This window comes from Eschrichtius robustus, chromosome 2 (genome assembly GCF_028021215.1).
Source record: "Eschrichtius robustus isolate mEscRob2 chromosome 2, mEscRob2.pri, whole genome shotgun sequence".
Classification (NCBI taxonomy): domain Eukaryota; kingdom Metazoa; phylum Chordata; class Mammalia; order Artiodactyla; family Eschrichtiidae; genus Eschrichtius; species Eschrichtius robustus.
Genome location: NC_090825.1, coordinates 61,736,836 through 61,757,567, shown reverse-complemented (window position 1 = coordinate 61,757,567; position 20,732 = coordinate 61,736,836). Strand labels below are relative to the sequence as shown.

General features: G+C 36.9%; 1 protein-coding gene across 1 annotated transcript in view; it reads right to left on the bottom strand.

Annotated features, from left to right (window-relative positions):
• Window positions 1-20,732, bottom strand: part of SCAMP1 (secretory carrier membrane protein 1) — a 112,608-nt gene that overhangs the window by 47,929 nt on the left and 43,947 nt on the right. The window contains exons 3-6 of the mRNA XM_068535553.1: window positions 11,899-11,997; window positions 10,253-10,361; window positions 7,937-8,065; window positions 3,516-3,675 (exon numbers count right to left, since the gene is read on the bottom strand). Of these exons, the coding sequence (XP_068391654.1) occupies window positions 3,516-3,675; window positions 7,937-8,065; window positions 10,253-10,361; window positions 11,899-11,997 (497 nt within the window). The remainder of the gene's footprint in view (window positions 1-3,515; window positions 3,676-7,936; window positions 8,066-10,252; window positions 10,362-11,898; window positions 11,998-20,732) is intronic.

Genomic DNA, 20,732 nt, shown 5'->3' with positions numbered 1-20,732 from the left:
GGTATGATGTCAGTATTAAATTACTCTGTATTTCAAATTTTGGGGGTGTTTGAATATTACTCTGTTTTAATGTATAAATTCTAGTAGCCAAAGTTTCAGTAATGCCTACTTTTAAACTCATTTATATATTATATATTTCTACAGGGCAAGTACCATGTCTTCTTTGTATCTCCAGCCTAATATATACTGTCTGTATTCAGTGAGTGATTAATTTAACCTTAGGTACTTATTTTCTAACTGCTTTGCAATCATAAGTTATTTATCTTAACATCTCCCTAAGAGCATCAAGTGAACTCAATAACAAACTTGCAAATGAAATACTGAAACAGAAACTCAGATGACACTGGAAAACCAACTTCTCATGCATGATAACTAATTTTAAAATGATTATTCCTAAAGAGAAGCAACCTTTATCACATTTTAAAATCATTAAATATAATTATCAGTATGATTTAGTATATGAGATTATTGATTATAATCACTTAAATGAAGCTTTAAATTTTTTCAGTAGGCTCTAAAGCTATTAGCAAATACTTTAACTCAATCTAAAGGCATTTTATAATTCAGTTAAAACAATTATATTTTTCTTCCCAGCTTAAGAGTTAATATACAAAGAAGGTTTACTCAGCCATCATGTTATTAAGCAAACTACAACAAATTCTTGATAACAAAGTTAACTATTAACCTTTAAAAAGGATTTACTTTTAGACTATGGGTCAACAGGGAGGCAAAGAAGGAGATAAACTATATATGGCAATTAAAAATGCAACTTCAACTGACTAAGGGACAAAGAACAAAAGAACTGATCATTCTAGAATAAAGACTTCCTAATATGCCCTCTAGTTATTTTCAGCACCCCACGACAAAGCTAACAGCTACTCTAGAAACTTGGAATTACCACCTATCTACAAGGAGGGGAAAAAAAAATTCACCGGACAACTAAAAAAAAAAATATGATCACATTCTCAGATCTAATGTCCCTCTAACTTGTATGCTTGCAATGACTGGTTTATTCTAAAATCAATCCCTGCCATGTTTTTCTTATTGCTTACCATTCTTTTCTTCACTTCGAGGGAAACCTGAAGAAATCAAGTTCACAGTAGGTATTTAAATATGGCAATAGAGGCAAATACATCATTAGCCAGAGAAGAATAAAACTTGAAAAACTTTTAAAAAGCACTTTAGTTTCACTCCAGAGTCTAATAAAAACTAAATGCTTTCAATAACAACTTCTTTTAAGAAATACGTGAATCTGGCCTAAAAGATTTTAGTTACCCATTTTCTACTGACTTACGTAATATGTTCAGATGCTTGTGTTTCATTTCTTAATCATCAGTCTTGAAACAGAATATGAAACACTTGCACATCCTGTGACTCTGCCCCTTCTCAAAAGGCAGTAATCCCTGTCAAAATCGATCTCAAATAAAGCACTTATGTGAATACGTAAAGTCTATTTAAAACCCTGTATTTAATATAAATAATCATATCCAATGTATCTGGTTTAAGATCTCCATATTTAAGGGAGAAATCTGTCATCAGTAAATGTTTAAAAAACTTTACCAGATATTTCAGAAGAAACCACTGGCAATCTGGGTGAAGAAAATGCCGAAGTTATACACTGAGAAGGTATATTAATTAATGATTTAAAATACTTTCAACTTTCCCCTAAAAAAACTATTCCTCTCAGTTCTGCTCCAAACAGTAAAGCCCAGATAATTAACATATTTGTGATACATATACTCTAAAGGGTTGAGATGCAGCTAAGAATTTAGCCCAGGGGTTGATAATGCCAGAAGTAAAAATGTTCCACAAAGCATTTTTATTTCCACTGGCAAAGAAAGGGAATAAAAGGAACCAAGTGACTTCAAGTAATAAATGGCAGAAAACTGGCTTTTTATAGTTTGTTCTGGCTACATTTGTCACAGAAGGCTTAAAATTCAAAGTCTCTAGTTTCAGGTCATTTTCAAAGTCTCAAAGACATCCCCATTCCCACCCACAAGCACCATTACAGATACACTGGTAACATGATGGAAGTAGGCAAGCAGAGGCCACATGTCAAAAAATTAAAAATTAAAAAACTTTGTGAGCCAGACTTAGATAACAAGGAAAAGAGCAGCAGTAACTCTCCTGTTCACGCACGGAGTAAATAGGTCCCTTTTATTCTTCTCCAACCTACATCTACAGGGGTGCTCCTCCCCATTCCTTGACAACCAACCTCTCACGTTCCATTAGATCCAAAGATTTTCCTCCCTTTCCCTCCTCCCATCTATTTTCTTCCCTTCATTCCATTTCTAACCAATTTAGTTTTCTGTTGAATGACATCTTTTTTCTCCAAATTCCCTAATCTTCCCCCTTTTCCTTCTATTTTGTTTTCTGTTTACATATCTGCGTTTCTCATTTCATTCGGCAGGGCTTTGGGAGATGGGGGTGGTGATACACATTCTGAATAATCAAAGAAATTTTTTGTTCAAATAGAAAGAAGAAAGTTAAACAACTGAACGTGGCCCTCTAATTTCCCTAATATATCATCTGCACAATACATGCCTATTTCCTAGTAATGCTGCTCCTCATACACGAGAGTTGAAAGAGGTTTGTTATTCATAAATGAGTTTACTCAAATAAGTTGATAAACAATTGAATACATGGACTCATCTAGGGCTATCATCTAAATCAGCATTTCCCAATGTTTATTTCCTAAAGCAAGAGTCCAACAAGGTACTCAACACACACGCACAAATAATGGTTTCATGGTCATATCACAAAGCACACAAGGCTCTTAAAGAAGTCTAAGAAATTCTGAAATGAAGAACCTTATTTAATCTTATTATCCCCACTGTTCCCAGACTTAAGCTAATGAACTTTTTTTTCTACAACACCTAGTAATACCCCACAGAACACGCATTTAAGAAATGTTAATCCTAACCATTGATTAAAATATACCATGCAAAGTAGTATAGTTAATCTTATAGTCTAAACAGTTTTAAAACGTTACTGAATTTTGAAAAACCAAAAATGAATTTACACAGAAAATAATTACCAAGTTGCTAGGTGAAAAGTGACTCACTTTAAATATCACATGTGTATTCACCTTACCTAGGCTACCTAGGTTCATTTAAAAATTAGGCTGTAATCACCACTTCTGATTTTTTCTGAAGGGGAGAATAAAAAGTAAAATTTTCTTTAAAGTCAAGTGTATCATATGGAATAGAATCTTTTACAAATATTAAGACCTAAGATTGTTCTCATTTTTCCCTCATTCATTTTCATGTTTGATCTTTTTCTCAAGTGGGAGAAAAGAATGGGATATTATTTGTTACAAAGTCAAATGAATACACGAGCATGTTATATACAGACTTAATACACAGAGATGTTATATATGGACTTTTCTGAAGGTATATTATACAATAATAAAAAATCTGAAAAATGAAAATATGTCACTTTTCCCTTTAAGGTGTACTACAAATTATTTACTTCACAGGTTTTAAAGAGCATATTTTAAAGTACACACATTTTACCTGAAAGCTCCGTAAAGTGGTCTGTACCAACAGACAAATGAACAAGGAGTAAAAAGCAAGAACCACAGGATACTCAATCCAAAATCAACCCCTCTTGGAGGATCAACACAAAACCAAGCCAAGCATCCGAAGATATTTAGAAACAGTGTTACAGCATGGACTGTGGAATCAAAAAACAAAATAGAAAAGAAATGTTTACATTCAATTTATGTGTTCATTCAACAAGAATTATAAATGAAAAAATACTTCCTAAGAGCAAGTGTATTCTACCTCATGTTTCCATTTAGTATTTTTCAAAACATTGTTGCTATTTCTTACACATTTGATTTGAAAACAGAGTATTCACAGGTAGAAGAGTCCTAATACATGCACTGTTTGGCAAAAATTCTTTTGGCCCTCCCCTAATGGGCAATTACACAGCTAAACCAGAGACGCACAACCTTATAAGGGATTCTCCCCTGGGAAGGAAACATGTGATGACATGTGTCGTGTCTCTTGATTCAAGGCCCAAGCAGAAAAATAGTGGCTGCCAGGAAAAGAACCAGGACTTAGAGGAAAAAGATCCTACACTCAGGACTATAATTTTTACAGAATGGGGCTGCAGGCTCCTCGCAGTGTGAACTACACAAGAGAAGAGAAAATAGAGACGTGCCCTGCACAATCTCACTGTAACATTTTTAAGCAACAAAATTAATTAGAATCATTGGACTAAACATACTAACACAGCAGAAACTTCCAGTGACTATACAGTCAATCTATAAGGATTATTAACTCATCTTCATAAAGCTGTCCACTATTTAAGGTCCTGGGATTAAAAACAATGTTCTGGTAGAGGATTACACTTATTTAAAAAAAAAAAAAGTTTACTATGATGCACTTTACCTGCTGTGGCAGATCTTTCTTTTCGTTAACACAAATAGATCTTGGCAAATTCTTCCTATATTGTTAGTAATTACTTTCCCTGACAGACTAAAACCCAAAAATCTGAGTAACATCTAAGGACACTATGATCCTAAAGAACAACATTTACCCATTATAATTAATAACTTTTTAAAGAATTTTTTTTTAATTTATTCACAGGCTGAATTTATTACAAGAAATAAATTATTTCAAAAGTTAAAATACTGTTTAATGTAAACTACCGATACAATAAAAATATACCAACAAGCTACTACTTTAATTAAAAATAACAAAGGGAAAACCTAGTGGATGTAAATTTTAAAAATCAACATACATTAAAAAAAAACCTTTAAAATCTCTTTAAATTATTAATCAAATAAAATTAATACTTAATGAAACAAGGTATAAACACATTCTAGGATGCCTCTAAATTTGCTCTCATCTAACAACCAGATAAACACACAAACTCCACAGAAAGAGAAAGAGCTCCAGAGGAGGAATGAAAACACCTGGGTTATAGTGACATAATATCGAGCTAATCAACCTCTGTGCATTTCAATTGTTCAACGGGAGAAATGCAGGAGCTCTTCCAGCTTTAAAATTCCACCCCATTCTACTACACAGGAAAGACTCTTACTTATTCCCATTAGGATTTCTAACTCATGAAAGCTAGCTTACTAATAAATTTACTCAAAATCCTTTGCCTAGAAATAAAAGTAGTTCTGTTAAGGGCTTAAAAACAGAATTCAAGAGATTGTGAGATATTATTCTGTAATATTAAATGGCATCCAATTGCCTAAAAAAGTTTTAAATGTTCAGAACATTCTAACTCAAATTTCAACCTCCAAAGAAATAACTTTTCAAGGTTTATCTCCTAATCTGCTTAAGGAAAAAAAAGACAGACTATATCGGTATGTGTATTTTAAAGTTCACAAAAATTCTTCCAAGTATAGATAAAAATATCAATTACATTTTGTGTAATCTATTAAAATTTTTTCTATATGTGTTTTCATAGTAACCAACAACCATGATCAATAATAGGTCATTTATTTGTACCCCAATGAAGAGTAAACGTCTAGGGTTACTTACTAAACAATCAGTCCACTTACACAGAGATCAAAAAACACATAGAAAGGCAAGGTAATATGAAATGCATGATTCTACGTTGCTAATTTCAATCCAATTCCAATCCACTTGGTGGATTCCAAGTGTAGGTAAAACACTAAAGAAAATTTTAGGCCATTTCGTTTACATGATTTCCAAGTTGAATGAACCTCCTTCTTATAAAATTTCAATTTGCTTTATTAAGCACTCAAATCTGGTATTAGCAGACCTAAATTTCCAACTATCACTAGAATCTAAATTTGCAACTATCACTCTTCTTGCTAAGTTCTGCATTACAATACAGATACCTAAAATAAACAAATTTAGGACAATATATTATCTTCCTCACTAAGTGGTCTTTAATGTAGCTGGATTTTTTTCTTTCTCTTTAAATTCAAGAGTATACTCAAAGAGGCTGAGATTCATTTCATAGCAGTATTTCTAATTGCTTCAGTTCCTTTAGAGTAAAAATTATTTGCTTCAGGTAAGGTACCTTTGAAACCATATATTTGGGTTTAAAATGTAAATTACTTCTTTATTTTGGTACTTCGTAGGTGGTATAACATGGAAATCTAGACTCTGGGATCTAGAGTCAAGCTATCCAACCCCAACCTTACTTGCTGTGTAATCTTGGACAAGTTACTTCAAATTCTCTAAGCTTTAGTTTCCCAATCTATAAAACTAGATAATATAGTAGCTGCTTCATAACATGGTTAAGATTTAATAACATAATGTATATAAAGTGATTAGATCTGTGCCTGATACAAAGTATTGATAAATCCTCCATAAATGTTATCTCTTGTTATAATTATTAGTACAATGTGAAAGCATTAGTCAACTCCAAAATCAGTAACAAGATGACACTTCTTGAAAATAATTTATTAAAACAACCTACATTTTATGACATTTAGAGATAGTTCTGAACTAGCACTAGATCTTACTTTATTCCAGGTAATGCTTCTTCAAATTGGAACCTTAACTGGATGGAATCTTGAGCCCTCTTTGAATACAGTTAACAGATCTGCCAACTGAATAGGGCTAGGAAAAACTATAGGCAATTATATTATTTCTAAGAACCTCAGAAAGTTATATATTTCTAAGACAAAACAGACCTATTTTGAAACAATCAGCATTGGTAAAGCAGTTAACCATTCAGTTCAAATTAATCATCTTCCCCATTCAATCTCTATTTACTAAATTCCTTATAGAATTTTCTTCCAACACCCATCTCCCCCATTTAAAATATGTTTTTTCACTAAAGTCAAAGAACTTATACTTAAAACGTGAGGCCCATTTCTGCTCATTAAGAAATTAATTATTTTATAATCTGCAGATATTTTATGATATATTGATTAAATAAAATACGAGTTGTTTAGTATGGACATATATGGAATCAAAACCTTTAAAAATAAAAATATGTAATACTACTGACACTCAGGATTAACCAAAGAAATCAGATTAACAACATAACTCAAAAGAAACTAAGAGTTAAAAATGTACTATCCATAAGGAATCACTTCTCATTTTCCAAAGCAGCTTCACAAATGTGAAGAATACTCCTAAAAGATTTTGAGGAAAATGATCTCATATACTTGGTGGAGGGAGGCTCCCTAATCATACAGTAAGAACACACAAATTTCCTCCAACGAGAGTTTACTCCACGATGTGTCCATTAACCCAGCAACTGTGCAGATGAGAAGTCATGACAGCTACCTCTCCTACTGACACAGTGACGTTAAATGGGGCTGAGACTGCTGTTTGGAATAAAAATGCAACAGAATAAGTGGGAATTCTGCGTACATACAAAAAACTGGTAACAGCTGGACATTTAGTTTTAATATCCATGTGTCATAATTATATTCAAAGCAATGTGAACATCACAGCCTAAAATGTATGTCCTAACGTTCTATTTAATGAAACATCCTATATTAATTAGGCACTTTCAGTAATAAAAGTATTCCTCACCACTTGAAAATGAAAAGTAAATTGTGCTCAAAGCTCTAAGAAAAATAGTTTATAATATTTCAATATTTTATGCCCCCTTTTAAAAAGTCATAATGCTTTAATAGCCTTCATTTGCATAAAAATCATAGGAGTAATTTTTTCAAAGCAAATATTGCCTCGATAACATTTTGCAGGGAGAAAGGATCATTGAAAATTCTACTGTATGATAGGGAAGTCCCTTCCTCAAAAGAATACCAGTTGTCAATATATAGGTCTTCCTCAGCTAAGAACTTAGATTGTCACATAGTATACAATTTTGACATACCTAAATATGACATGATTCACTCAAAATTAAAATATCTGTAGGAAAAGACCAATTTATGATACTACCCTTACATGAGTTTTAAAAAAGTGGATTTTGAAAATAAAATATAAACTTTTTCAAATAAATATATAATTTGTTCTATACTCACACATCCATAAGTAGTACATAATCTTTACTGTCTTTTGGAATTCTACAGGAATGTCTACAGAAAAATCCTGATAGAAACAAGGTCCCACAGGAAAATTGTCAGGAAGAGGTGGCCAATTGTTTTTTCTGCCTGCAAATAAAAAAACAAAGTTATTTATATAAGGACAAATATGTGCTATTCTTTTTACATGTAATTATTTGTTTCATAATAAAGAAGAATATTATCTATTCTTTTAATAGGTGTTTCAAAAATATAACACTGTATCTCTACATTCCTACAACTCTGAAAACCAAGATTTTTATTTTTAAAAATTTTCCCAGAATATCAAGTTAGAACTCATTACATGGTAAAATAATTTTCCAGTGTCATACCACTTATGTAAGTTGAAACAAGAAAAGAAAAAAGAGCACAGGGACGTATCCTGTGACTCTGCCCTAAAAAGAGATTTATTTCAAAGTCCCAAGACTCTGGCTCTCACATGAAGGCCATGAAGTTTTTAAGTCTCTAAAAATTTCCTCCTCCAAGTCTTCAATCTTTAAATATAACTCCTAACGCATGTGGAGAGGGAAGACCAGCTTCTGAATCTTTCAAGTTTTCTACTGTTAACTCCATAAAGAGACATAAGATAACCAGTACCAAAGAATCAAATTTGGAAATCTCCAAGTCTGAAAGAAATAACGTCCAAAAGACACATGTAAGGAAAGCATAAAACTATGTGAAAACACAAAACAGTCATGAGAAAGAAGCTGAGGAATTATAGCACCTTCAGAAACCTAGAGAAAAAACAAATTCCAACTGTAAGGAGAGAAAATGTGTCTATTTAAAGAAACTAGACTGAAAATAAGGCTTGGGAAGTGGTGTGGGGAAATAAAAAAATAAATTAAAGAAGAAGTCAAAACATTGAAAACAGAGAGTAAAAATAGCACCTAAAGGCCAATTTCTCATTTTAGATATTATATCCCACACTTTCAAAGATTAGATTTTACATACTTTTTCATAGGCCAGGAAATTCTTCATAGTGGGAAAAAAGCATCCTCTATTTCTGATTCTTCCCAACATGTCTCCACTGTTCTATCATTCTTTTCAAACTACATGTTGTTCTTTCATTTCTCATACAAGTCTCATACTACTCGAGAAGCAGAGAAGAGTAGTAAAGAAGAAAGGCTCTGAAACTATCAATAGAAGCACCTAGACACTTACTGGCTAGGAGGCCTTGGGCAACTTATTCAACCTGCTGTAGACTTTGCTTCCACATCTGTAAAGTGAGAAGAACTCACCACCCTTCACAGAATTGTACTGAGGATGAAATGAGCTAACAGATGAAAAGTACTTAAGTGTATAACATACGGCAAGTCTCCTAATTTACCACACTTCATAACTACTTCATTTACTAAAACATCTCTCACAGAAGTAATTTGTATTAGTCAAAGCTAAGGGAACAGGACAGATTTTCGTTACATGTATTTTAGAAACATTGATCTCAATTAAACTTCTAGTTTCTCCTTTCACAGATGCTGTCTCTGATGTTGCAAGCAAGAAAATGGCCCAGGATAAATGTGTCCTCATGAGGCCCTAGACTTACACATTCCAGGATAAGGAAGAAATAGTTCAGTATCACTGAATGTTATCACTGTCCTAACATTGTCACTCCATCACTATCCAGACATACTCACAATGACTTGTCTAGTTCTCTCATCCCTTCTTACCCAGAGACTTGCTAGCTTTCCCTAAGCTACTCCCTTGAAGTGACCTTTGATAGTCACAGCGTGAATGAATTTCATAGGACATAATCAAAATTCACCACTTACTTATTTCTTTGGCATCATCAGAATACCCCAGGCTTCCTAGAGTCACCTCACCACAGATGCTTTTTTTTTTTTTTTTTTTTAACATGGTTTGACATATACAGATATACTTGTGAGGACAGGGGCAGATTAATTTGAAGCTGGTCTGAATAAACCAGAAGTTAAGAGTTAAATGCAGTCAAACATAGGGCACACTCCCACGTACTCATAAAGCTTTAACAGACCGAGGTAAAGGCCCAAGAGCAGAATCAAAGACTCCTCACCTTACAATAAACCAAAATCACCATATTAGCATTCAGAGGCTAACACTGTTCTAATCTATCAAAACACTATGTAAATCAGTCAAGATCAGAGAGCCACAGAGCATCAGGTAGGAAATCTGCCATGTCTGACCTCCTTGCTAGAATAACAGGGCAGAGTTTTATCCACAAACCAAACAATCTAGAGCTAGTGCAGGCCTATTTTAAAGAATTTTAAAGTTATTTTTATTTGAAACTTCTTTGGATATTACCGTGTTGACTGAGATTTTGCATTTCTCGTTCTCGACGATCTAATTCTGCTGCTTTTCTTTCTAGTTCTTCCTGGCGTTTAAGAAGTTCAGCTTGGGCCAAGGCATGCTCCTAAACAAAAGAATAAGGGAATACGTTGTCAGTATTGTAAAATACAGTAACATTTCTACTTCTACTTCTACTATACTCCTACTTCTCTACTATGCTAGAAACCTAATTCAAATGCTCTTTCCACAATATAGGAATTCACTAAAGATTACAGTTTCAGAAAATACTATGGAAATATCTGGCCCATTTTGGCCTTTTGGTTATGAAAACCCACAGTAGAAATGTTGGGCCCATTAGGACAAGAAAAAATTCTCTCAGTAAAAGCAGTTAAAATCCTAAGGTACAAACGTAAAATAGCTAGCTAGTGGGAAGCAGCCGCATAGCCCAGGGAGATCAGCTCGGTGCTTTGTGACCACCTAGAGGGGTGGGATAGGGAGGGTGGGAGGGAGGGAGATGCAAGAGGGAAGAGATATGGGAACATATGTATAACTGATTCACTTTGTTATAAAGCAGAAACTAACACACCATTGTAAAGCAATTATACTCCAATGAAGATGTTAAACAAAAAAAAAAAGAATAATTGGGTGAGAAAAAAAAAAAATCCTAAGGTAGGACTTGAGGACACAGGGAGGTGGAAGGTAAGCTGGGATGAAGTGAGAGAGTGGCATGGACTTATTTACACTACCAAATGTAAAATCGATAGCTACTGGGAAGCAGCCGCATAGCACAGGGAGATCAGCTCGGTGCTTTGTGACCACCTAGAGGGGTGGGATAGGGAGGGTGGAAGGGAGATGCAAGAGGGAGGAGATATGGGGATATATGTATATGTATAGCTGATTCACTCTGTTATACAGCAGAAACTAACACACCATTGCAAAGCAATTATACTCCAATAAAGATGTTAAAAAAAAAAATCGTAAGGTAATTGGGAAAATGAAATTAAGGTGAACTCTGTGCCTAAACGAGAGTGAGGGACTGAGACAAAGAGAACAGCTGAGGAAAAGAGACAGATGGAGAAAAGGGCAACTGAATTGGCTCTTATGAATTGGGTCAAATGGTACATAAGGTTCCCAATGCAGGAATATTATATAATATCTTATATTTTATAAGATAATGAAGTGAAAGGAGGATATGGTTAAGAAATTCTGGTTTATAACTCCATCTGACTTTACGTAATACCAGGCATCCTATTCATCTCCTTTTTTCTTGGTATGTCTGCCACCTCCTACTTCCTACCACTGTGCTTTGCTTAGCCATCATAACTCTCTTCCAATAATATCTATTGATATATCATTGTTACTTTAATGGAATTGTGTGTTAAAACGTGAGACCAAAAGCAATAAAAATTTCTCCACACAAATTATACACCAAGATGATGTATGAATTCAATAACTGCTAATAATGGAGTAAAGCAAATGCTATAAGCTGAAAAAGAGGTATGAGTATTATAGGATTGAGAAGCTAGCTAACCCACACTCAAAAGTGAGTTAAAAATTAAACAATAAGGAATGCACTATACAAAGAATTATTTTGCTCTGAAAGCAAATGTTACTGATATTGTAATTTCCAATATGAATTTACACATGTAACATGAACTAACCTTTGCGATCTGTGTATAAGCCGGATGTTCCTCTGTTGGTTTCATTATTGCTGGTTGTGTACTGGGTACGTTAGGCATTTTCACATTGACCGGTGGAGGCTAGGAAGATTAAGAAAAGGACAAATTACGTAACACAGAAATCCAACTTCAACTTCTTTCAAAAAGTGTAACACCAATAAAGACCAAAATGGCAAGAACTGCCTCACTTCCTCCCCTGAATTCTCATAATCCAGTGTGTGGTAAAGAGCTAGTGAAGCTCTTCATCTTCATTTTCTCAAGCTCACGCATTTCTTAACTCTTCAATGTGGCCGCTACCTCTAACACGGCACTGGTAGCACTCTCCTCCGGAACACTATGCATTCAAAACAAAACAAAACGAAAACAAAAAACCTTCAAGTACGTTTTTTAGTAAAATACAGATAGCACCAAACTGAAGAATTTACACCAAGGTTAACTGTCAACTAGGCTGTCAACTCTTCCCACCTAACAAAGCTATGTGCCAGTGCCCTTAAAAAGTAAATAGGAGAGGTCCTGGGCAGAACCCCACTAATACTCCTTGAAAAGAATAAGAGGGGAGGGCTTCCCTGGTGGCGCAGCGGTTGAGAGTCTGCCTGCTAATGCAGGGTTGAGAGTCTGCCTGCTAATGCAGGGGACACGGGTTCGAGCCCTGGTCTGGGAAGATCCCACATGCCACGGAGCGGCTGGGCCCGTGAGCCACAACTACTGAGCCTGCGCGACTGGAGCCTGTGCCCCGCAACGGGAGGGGCCGCGATAGTGAAAGGCCCGCGCACCGCGATGAAGAGCGGTCCCCGCACCGCGATGAAGAGTGGCCCCCACTTGCCGCAACTAGAGAAAGCCCTCGCACGAACCGAAGACCCAGCACAGCCAAAAATAAATAAATAAATAAAAATAAAAGTAGCTATAAAATTTAAAAAAAAAAAAAAAAAAAAATGAAAAGACTCTCAAGATGGTTTTAAAAAAAAAAAAAGAATAAGAGGGGAGACATTAGGGAGATGGAAAATAAACTGCACAACCTCCACTTTGCCAGTGACGATCAACAGTACGTGAAAGTAGCTGCAAGTTCAAAAAGTAGGTAGATATCTACAAATCCATCAAAGGGGAACTGGTTAAATTACTATATATACATACAATGCAGTCATCAAAAGGAATTAGTTAGTTCTACAGGAGAATGCCCTTTTAAATACTAAATGAAATAAAGCCAACTACAGAACAGCACACATATGACCAAATTTTTTTCTTTTATGAACACACGTTTGTATATGTCCAGAAAAATATCTGGGATGTCTTAGCAAACTATCAAAGGGATTTGCACCTTTTGCTTTATACACTTCTCTATTAATTGCCTTCTCTCCCCATTATACTACTTTTTTTCAGTTAGAAAATAATTGTAAGCATTCTTTAAAATGGCCATAAGAAAAAGAGGACAAGAAGAAAGGGAAAGGAAAAGAAAAGAAAAAAAAAAAAAGAGAAAACATACAAGCAAGCAGCTGCAAAGGGAAGTTCAAAGATCAGAAGAACTATTAAAGTCAGAAGACACCACCAATGCAGCTTGATTTTATTCTGACACAGCAAACAGCAGCCCTGAAAAGGAAGCCAGACACAACCAAAGATATAAATGGAGTACAGCTGATTCTAAAATTCATATGGAATTGCCAAGAGCTAAGAATAGGTCAAACAATTCTGAAGAAGAGTAAGGTAGGCAGACCTATAATATCAAGACTTAATATAGTACTAAACAGTGTGGTACAGATGCCAAAGATAAGAAATATACCAATAAACAGTAGGGAGACAGAAACAAACCCCCAAAAACTTGATACCCAACACAGGTCACACCACAAAACAGTGGAGAAATAATGTATTAGTCAATAAATGGTTCTGAGATAACTGGTTAACCAGATGGAACAATTAAACTAGATTTCCTACTTGACATTACATACAAAAATAAATTCCAGGTGGATGAATGACTTAAAAGTGAAAAAGCAAAATTTAAGCACTTTTAGGAAAAAAATATACATGAATATTTTCATGAACTCAGGGTACATAGAGCTTCTCAAATATAAGCTATAGAAATCTTTGTGTATCCTATCTATGATGTATCCCAAGTACCTAAAACAGTGCCTGGAACACAGTAAATGATCAATAAGTATTTGTAAAATTAAGGTTAGCAAGCACATAAACCACAAAGTTAAGATTGTTATTAAATTTCAGTATAGTTGAATTTGTCAAAGTGAAAAGTCAAATCACAGACTGGGAAAAATTGGTTATAATAGATTTAACAAAAAAAATTGCTACTCAGAATACAGGAAGAACTGTTACAAATCCATAAAAATACAAACTACTAATAGGAAAATGGGCAAAATATCTGAACAGGCAAAACAAAGAAGAGAAAACAGGAATGGCCAATAAACATATGAACTAATGGTTCAACCTCACTAGTAATCAAGAAATATAAAAAAACAGTGACATATCACTCATCACTGTATATACACAATGACGATGTATATAAAAATTAAAGCATATGATCAAGATAGTTTTTCAAATCAGTGGGAAAAGAAAAGATATCAATAAATGGTGCTGAGACAATTATTTAAATGTTTGGGAGAAAAAAAAATCAGATCCCATATCTTATCAGAATAAATTCCAAATGGATTAAAGTTCAATGCAAAAAGAAAAAAACAAGGAAACTATAAAGATATTAGAAATAATACAGTACATAGAATATAGATGACTGGACTTCCCTGGTGGGGCAGTGGTTAAGAATCCGCCTGCCAATGCAGGGGACATGGGTTCGAGCCCTGGTCCAGGAAGATCCCACATGCCGCGGAGCAACTAAGCCCGTGCGCCACAACTACTGAGCCTGCATGCCACAACTAATGAAGCCCACGCGCCTAGAGCCCGTGCTCCGCAACAAGAGAAGCCACCTCAATGAGAAGCCCGCGCACCGCAATGAAGAGTAGCCCCCGCTCACCACAACTAGAAGAAAGCCCACACACAGCAATGAAGACCCAACGCAGACCAAAATTAATTAATTAATTAAAAAATTTATAAAAACAAAAAATATATTCAAAATGTCAACCTCACCAGTAATCAAAGAAATGTAACTTTCACCTAATTTATTTTTTAAATGATTATTACCATAAGACTACTACCACATTTTGGGAAAGATGTGGTAAAATGGGTATTTCTCACACACTGATAATGGGAATATAAACTAGTTCATATAATAATCCTGGAGCACAATTTGACATCATGTTTAAGAGCCATTTAAGTATTTATACACTATGACCCATAAATAGCTACTCTTCTCTTTTTTTTAATAAATATATATATATATATATTTTTTGGCTGCATTGGGTTCATTGCTGTGTGCGGGCTGTCTCTAGTTGCAGCAAGCGGGGGCTACTCTTCGTTGCTGTGCACGGGCTTCTCATTGCATTGGCTTCTCTTGTTGTGGAGCACGGGCTCTGGACATGCGGGCTTCAGTAGTTGTGGCACATGGGCTCAGCAGTTGTGGCACACGGGGTTAGTTGCTCCACAGCGTGTGGGATCTTCCCAGACCAGGACTCGAACCCGTGTCCCCTGCATTGGCAGGCGGATTCTTAACCACTGCACCACCAGGGAAGCCCCATAAACAGCTACTCTTAAAAAATATACAGAAATAATCCAAGGTATGCACAAATGTGTGTATGCCAAAATACTCCCTACAGCATTATTTGTAAAAGCAAAAAAAAGTTAGAAATACCCCCAAATGTCCAAGAGTAGATAAAATATAGACAAACTGATAAATTATGATCCACCCATAAGAGACTATATTATGCAGCTATTTAAAAGTTTTGGAAGAATATGAAATGGGGAAAGCTTGTATCAGTTATAAGTTATGGGACTTCTCTAGTGGTCCAGTGATTAAGAATCTGCCTTCCAAAGCAGGGGATGCGGGTTCAATCCCTGGTCGGGGAACTAAGATCCCACATGCCATGGGGCAACTAAGCCCGCATGCCGTAACTACTGAGCATGCAAGCCACACCTAGAGAGCCCACATGCCACAACTACAGAGGCCATGCACTCCAGAGTCCACACACCACAACTAGAGAGCCCACGTGCCGCAACTACTGAGCACAACTACTGAGCCCGCGTGCCACAACCAGAGAGAAGCTGCACACCACAACAAAAGATCCCGCATGCCACAACCAAGACCCCATGCAGCCAAAAATAAAATAAATACATTAAAAAATTATAAGTTAGGGGGCTTCCCTGGTGGCGCAGTGGTTGGGAGTCTGCCTGCCAATGCAGGGGACACGGGTTCGAGCCCTGGTCTGGGAAGATCCCACGTGCCGTGGAGCAACTGGGCCCATGAGCCACAATTGCTGAGCCTGTGCGTCTGGAGCCTGTGCTCCGCAACAAGAGAGGCCGCGATAGTGAGAGGCCCGCGCACCGCGATGAAGAGTGGCCCCCGCTTGCCGCAACTAGAGAAAGCCCTCGCGCAGAAACGAAGACCCAACACAGCCAGGAGTAAATAAATAAATAAATAATTTTTTTTTTTTTTAAATTATAAGTTATAAAACAAAACTGTATATATGGTATAATCCCAATTTTTTATTTTAAAATGTATCAATATGTTAACAGTGATTGTCGCTGAATAGTGGGATGTAAAGCTTTTTCTTGTATTTTTATCTCCACTATAATTTTTATCACCGAAAGAACTGTAAATTCTCTATTCCAATTGCCTGTTCCCCCACTCCAATATTTCATATTAATAGGCAGAAAAACTGAAGCTGATCAATCCTAACTATTCTCCAACTAGAAAATCATGGCCCTAAAGTATCACTCCCTTGGTTTAGGTAAGTAGCAACAACAAAACAATGACCGAATAAAACGCCTGGCAAAGTTAGTCTGGCAGCACACTTCAGGAAAAGCACACAGAAATTACTCAAGAATTCACCCAGTTGAAACCATACTATAAATTCTTTACTGCTTTAAGTAACAAATGAAGTATTAAGTATAAAGAATTACCAGATAAGAATGAAGGCTAGTTTAGAGCTAGTATTTGATATATTGGAGGTAATAGTTGCTTGTGGTATAGCAATGATGAGAATTATTGGAGAAGCACAAATCTCTAATACCAGTGATATTAACCTGACAGCTGACAATTTCTTCAAATTTGTCAATGCAAGCTAAATCTTTGTCCAGCTCTGGAACCCAGTATTTTCATCAGCCACAACATGCTTGATTAGCCACCTCAAGCCAAGTATAGCTCTTGTCATAATTATTAAAGACCTATTCTAATGATAGCTCCAAATTCTTTTCCAACTTTTCACTTCTGCACATATGAACAAAAATTAAAACAATCCACTAAACACTTCCATGTATGGCAACACAGCAGACCACACATCTGTAGTGACACCCCTGATACGCAGTACCTAAAAATGCTGAATCAAATTTCATTTAAATAATATTGTAAATACATGACTAAGCTGATAGGAAATCCTGAGAGGGCAGAAAGTAGGATAAGCCACAAATCCAAAGAAGAGCCTTGATGCCATGCCATTAACAAAATCACCAGGATTCAACAAGCTGGAGACAAAGCTTGGGAGTCCGTATAAGGTAAAATCAATCTGGGATCACCCCATAAAGCCAGGACTTCCTAAAAAGCAACATTCTCAGTGGATAAGCAGAAAAGCAGCTTCACAGAAAGAAACAGTATGAATACTTGCCTGTCTTGCCCTTGACTCTGGATAAGGAAGGAGAAAAAAAAAAAAAAAAAATAGAAATCTTCCCTGAGAACTCCTAATCATAAACCTACCACCTTGCAGACTTGGGGCCAGGTTTCACACTAAAACTACAGACAAAATATTCCAAGTTGAAATTTTCATTTCCAGATATCCCAGGTTGGTAGTGACCTCAAGTACCTGGCAAAAGTAGAGGAACACACTTTAAAACCAGGCTTCAGGGCTTCCCTGGTGGCGCAGTGGTTAGGAATCCGCCTGCCAATGCAGGGGACATGGGTTCGAGTCCTGGTCCGGGAAGATCCCACATGCCGCGGAGCAACTAAGCCTGTGTGCCACAACTACTGAGCCTGCACTCTAGAGCCCAGGAGCCATAACTACTGAGCCCACGCGCCGCATCTACTGAAGCCCGTGCACTCTAGAGCCCGTGTTCCGCAACAAGGGAAGCCACCGCAATGAGAAGCCCGCGCACCGCAACGAAGGGTAGCCCCCGCTCGCCGCAACTAGAGAAAGCCTCTGCGCAGCAACGAAGACCCAACGCAGCCAAAAATAATAAATAAAAATTAAAAAAAAAAAAAAAACAGGCTTCAAAGAATTTTCACAGCTCAAGTTCCAAGTAACACTGGCTCATGACTTAAACACAGAAGGAAGCAAGCCACCATGAGCAAGGATCCACAGACATACAAACTACAAAGTAAGATCAGAGATACTGGAATTATCAGATGCAAAATATAAAATAGATATGCTTAATAAAGAAATAAAAGAAGGCAATAAAAGCATGACTAAGCAACAAGAGACTATAAGAACTGACCAAATATCTTTTAAAATGATACAAACGGAACTTACAGAAATGAAAACTAGAATAATTAGAATTATAAATTTAATAGACAAGTGTGAAACAGCAGACTACACAGAGATGAAGAGATAATTAGGGAAACAGAAGTGAGTCTAAAGAAACCGCACAGGTTGTAGAGAACGTACCTGAGGACACGGCGGGTAAGGGGAGGCTGGGACGAAGTGAGAGAGTAGCACTGACATATACACACTACCATGTGTAAAACCGATAGCTAGTGGGAAGCTGCTGCATAGCACAGGGAGATCCGCTCGGTGCTTGGTGACCCCCTGAAGAGGTGGGATGGGGAGAGTGGGAGGGAGGTTCAGGAAGGAGGGGATATATGTATACATGTGGCTGATTCACTCCGTTGTACAGCAGAGACTAGAGTGACAGTGTGGGGCTGTTATAATCCAATAAAGATGTAAAAAAAAAAAAAAAAAGGAGAAAAAAAAAAAAGAAACTGCACAGAATGTAGCAGAAAGACGAAAAAAAAGGAAAATACGAGAGCTTAAGAGAAATGAGACTAGAGTGAGAAGGTACAATTGAAAGCTCCACAGGAAGCAAACAGAGAGAATGAGGGAGAGTCAGTGTTCAAAGGGAAAGTGAGGACACTAATTCTCAGACTCCAAACTCCAAAACCCAAACCAGATGTTTTAAAAGTTAACACCTAGACACACGACAGTGAAAGAGCAAATCCTAAGTATAAGAGATCTTAAAACCATCAAGAGAAAGGGGCTGTGACCAAGATGGGAGAGTAGGAAGACCTTCAGCTCACCTCCTCCTATGAGCTTCACCAAAATTACAACTATTTACAGAGCAGCTATTGATGAAACGACCTGAAGACCAGCAAAGAAGATCTTCTGCAACTGAAGATATAAAGAAGGAGGCACAGCAAGACATGGAGCACGGGCGGAGTTGCAGTACAGTCAAGACCCACACCCCTGTGTAGGCAACCCACAAACGGGAGGATAATCACAGTGCAGAGGTTCTCCCCGAGCAGTGAGGTGTCCAAGCCCCACCTCAGGCTCCCCACCCTGGGAGTCCTGCCCTGGGAGGACGAGCCCCCTAGAACACTTGGCTTTGAAGGCCAACAGGGCTTGCTTTCAGGAGAGGCAGAGCACTGTAGGAAACGGAGACCCCTCTCTCAAAGGGCTCACACGAAATGTCACCTGCTCTGAGACCCAGGGCAAAAGCAGTCATTGAAAGGAGCCTGGGTCGACCCACTTACTTCTTGAAGAGCCTCCCAGAGAGGGAGGAGGCAGCTGGGACTCACTCTGGGGACATATCAATAGACGCTGGTGGCAGCCGTTTTGGGGAGCTCATTCTGTCACGAGGACACTGGTGCTGGCAAGCACCATTCTGGAATCTTCTCTCTAGCTTATTAGTGCCAGGACCTGGCCCTGCCCACCAGTAGGCCAGCTGCCATGGGACACAGCCCAGCCCACCAGAAGGCCCAGAACCATCAACAGACGAATGGATAGAGAAGATGCAGTACATATATAGAATGGAATATTACTCAGCCATAAAAATGAATGAAATCTAGCCATTTGTGACAATGGACGGACCTAGAGGCTGGCATGCTAAGTGAAATAAGTCAGACAGAGGAAGACAAATACAGTATGAGTTCATTTATATGTGGAATCTAGAGAACAAAACAAATGAACAAACATAATAAAATAGAAACAGACTCATGAATACAGAGGACAAACAGGCAGTTGCCAGAGGGGAGGAGGGAGGGGGGAAAACAGAAAAAGGTCAGGGAGATTAAGAGGTCCAAACTTCCAGCTACAAAATATATGAGTCAAGGTATGAAATGTACAGTGTGGGGAATATAATCAATAACTATGTAATATCTTTACATGGTGACAGATGGTAACTAGACTCATTGTGGTGATCATTTAATACTGAATCACTATGTTGCATAACAGGAACTAAAATAGTGTTGTAGGTCAATTATACTTCAAAAACAAACACACAGAAAAAGAGATCAGGTTTGTGGTTACCAGAGGCAGGGGGTGGGGGACGGGGAATTGGATCAAAGTAGTCAAAAGGTACAAACTCCCAGTTGTAAGATAAATAAAGCACTAGGGCTGTTATGCACAACATGATGAATATAATTAACACTGCTGTATGCTATATATGAAAGTTGTTGAGAGAAAATCCTAAGAGTTCTCATCACAAGGAAAAAATTTGTTTCTATTTATTTCATTTTGTATCTATATGAGATGAATATTCACTAAACTTGATGTGCTAAT